The sequence below is a fragment of the Eucalyptus grandis genome, chromosome 8 (assembly GCF_016545825.1).
Source record: "Eucalyptus grandis isolate ANBG69807.140 chromosome 8, ASM1654582v1, whole genome shotgun sequence".
Classification (NCBI taxonomy): Eukaryota; Viridiplantae; Streptophyta; class Magnoliopsida; order Myrtales; family Myrtaceae; genus Eucalyptus; species Eucalyptus grandis.
This window is the reverse complement of record NC_052619.1, coordinates 42,577,797-42,580,690: the sequence shown is the minus strand read 5'-3', so window position 1 is coordinate 42,580,690 and position 2,894 is coordinate 42,577,797. Positions and strand designations below refer to the sequence as shown.

General features: G+C 43.2%; 1 protein-coding gene across 2 annotated transcripts; it reads right to left on the bottom strand.

The window, feature by feature from the left end:
• Positions 1 to 633: 633 nt before the first annotated feature.
• LOC120287664 (F-box/kelch-repeat protein At1g57790-like) lies at positions 634 to 2,650 on the bottom strand. Of its 2 annotated transcripts, none has more exons than XM_039300804.1 (2): positions 2,343 to 2,650; positions 634 to 1,940 (listed from the first exon to the last, which is right to left on the bottom strand). In XM_039300804.1, exons 1-2 carry the CDS (start codon positions 2,354 to 2,356, stop codon positions 845 to 847), a joined length of 1,110 nt encoding a protein of 369 aa, XP_039156738.1. In that variant the 5' UTR covers positions 2,357 to 2,650; the 3' UTR covers positions 634 to 844. The 2 variants fall into 2 exon arrangements, with proteins under 2 accessions (XP_039156738.1, XP_039156739.1); XM_039300805.1 differs by having other exon boundaries at positions 634 to 1,937.
• Between the last annotated feature and the right edge of the window lie 244 nt (positions 2,651 to 2,894).

Sequence of the window (2,894 nt, the reverse complement as noted above, 5' to 3'; positions counted from 1 at the left end):
TCATCTGTCAATCCTCACCCAACGGGCAAGAACTTTTTACCCCTATCTAAACTTCATTAGTTTCCACCATCTCCAAACTACGACTTAAGCATCTAACGGCCAATCCGGGCAATCAACTTAGACGCCCTAACCTGTATTTCCTGGTTACAGCTCCAATTTGTGGAGGAAGCCTTAACAAATTCTTGGATATTTACGCTTCACAGCTAGAACTTAGCCATATGAAAAGAATCGAAGCACAAAATGTTCATCGAATCAAATATATAAACATTGCAATTAATCATTCAAGATTGGCGAGATCCTTATTAACAACATGATATTTACTAATTTCACTGACCATAATGATTTGCTTTTCATTGGTTACTAGAAAATGTATGTCACTTGAAATGTGTAGTGTAGAGATTCAGATAATCCAGTTGAATATCCCCCTTTCATGCGAGCGACGTTCTTGCAGAATTCTTTTTGGTCTGTGGATCTAATGTAAGGCCTAATGAATAAAAAGAGAAGAAAAATAGTTAACCCCACTGAAGGAATCAACATTATTTTCAACCCTTCATTTTTTCCTTGTTCAAAGTTCAAACCCTATGTTTGCCTTCACTCTATTTTGTTTTTGTGTAGAACAGACATCCAGACAGCTAATACCAAGATATTGTCAATATTAAGTGTAAAATTCGAAGCATTGAAAGCACAAATTCAGATGTCAGTACAATATTACTTCCAATGACCTAACAATTACATCTTTATAAAATGAATTGCTAACTTTTTGGACTAACCGTGTCTCTATCGCTTGATTCCACTAATCTGCTCACTTCATCATTGACAACAAGCCAAACTTTTTAGCTGTGGCTTAAAAGCATGGTTCGATCCAAAGCGGAGGAGAAGATTTCCCCTTGACATGCAGCTCGACCGTACCATCTTCGAGGTGGTATATTCCCATGCCTGTGTCTCCTCCATCTTCAGTAAACTGGGACGATGAGAGCCAGAAGTAAGTAAAATAAATACAATTTGGCTTGATGAGATGATCTTCATCGACCTCCAAAGAGAAGGAAGAATTGGTGTAGCCCAAGAAGAGGGATGTGTTCTCCAAGTTCTCAACTTCTGTGCACGTTTGAGTATCCAGGTCAATCTCGAGAACACGGAATCGAAAGGTTATGGTAGATGTTAGTTGTTCCCATTTTGACACAAACAACAGAGATCCTGTCGTTGATTGCACTAGATACACTTGATCCAAATCCCAAAGGGATCCTGAGGGATACTCATGCTCGAATTCTTGGAGTCTTTGCGGCACCTGGAAAACTACTTGAGCCTCAAACGGAGTTGGTCCATCCACATCGCACCTCAATATCCTATCCTCATAATCGACAGCAAGAAAGGACCCCTTATAATATATGACATCACAAAATTCATCTGTGGGGGAGTTCACTGCCGTCCACTCCTCTTCACCGGATTTCCAAAGCCCTAACTGTCCAGTGTCATACATGACCATGACCTTGTAATCTGGAGATGTAGTAGGGCTATCAGATAGGACGAACTTACGGACGAATTCAACATCAAAGAAAGGCAAATCTTCGATGTTGGGGAACTTATTCCAATTGGGAAGCTTAATAATATGACTGTAACGCGACATGGGATTCTTTAGCATGTGGAATTCCCCGTCTCTGCTGGTCATCAACACCCAACCTTGTGAAGAGAAATATCCATTCGCCATCACTTCTGGCAACAGCTTTTTGTGAACCTGCTGACATGAGAGGCAGAAAAACTCACGCCACGGCATCCCCTTTTTGTCTGTGAGCATCAACCATGGGACATCGCTCCTCTCTTTGACAGCAGCAGATTGCCACGAACGGCACACTGCTCGGAACGCCGATAAATTCTTCAGACAAAGGCGCTGGGAACATAGTTGTAACAACTCTTGCGGGAGCTCTGCCCAGTTTCTTGTCCTACTAAGTTCAAAGCAGAATCCGACAAGAGAGATAGAAAATCAGAATGGAAAAGGATCAGGAAGACTTTTGGCGACCTCATTGTGCAATTAAATCAGGTTTAATATTTAAAGAATCTGCGTATCTCACACAAATCACATCAACACATGCCTTCTTGCACTCGTTTCCTTCAGAGAACGTGCATTCCGATTTCTCTCAGACATTTCATCGAATAAGTGGCACGCACTTCGAGTAATGAACTTCCGCTCACGTAAAAGGCCAAGAATCACTATCAGGTCATCGCTACAGGCTCAATGCACATTCGAAACACTGATGAAGCTTTAACCAGAGACGAATTTCACATGGGCCTCGACCACATTTCTCAGACTCGATTACCCATATTAGATTGAGAATCAACTCTCGTACCTGGTAGATGCCATGACCAGGAACACCCCCGATCGAACTGAGAACCGGAATTCCCAAGAAATTCGTCGCCGGTGGGTCGACGCTGCAGAGCACAGCAACTGCTGCGCCTTTAGAAACTTGAAGACGGGCGGTGATCGATGATGCCCCGGACACCCTTCGGAAACAACGGAGGAAAAGCGCGAATGCGGAAGGAGAATTCGCGATCCAGAAGATTTTTTAGGCTCTCGCTTCTTTGACGGATGTGTACAAACGGTGGAAGGCCGTCGTCGCGGGCGTCGTCCCTTCCCTTGGGTGTTCGTCTGTCGTTCCACAGAGTGTGAAACAACAAGGGGATGGATGATGGGTTCCACTTATTTTACTGGCCGAACTGATGGGCTGAGTTTGGAGCCCAAACAGAATGGGCCAAATTAGATTAACATCTATGGGCTTCGGCCACAGTAATCTGGATGAACGGAACAGGCCCAATCAGATTGAGGCCTTTTCTACGGTGGTTATTTATTATCCGCCCATCATTTTTTTTAATTGCCCCATTGATTGATTTATTTATTTTTG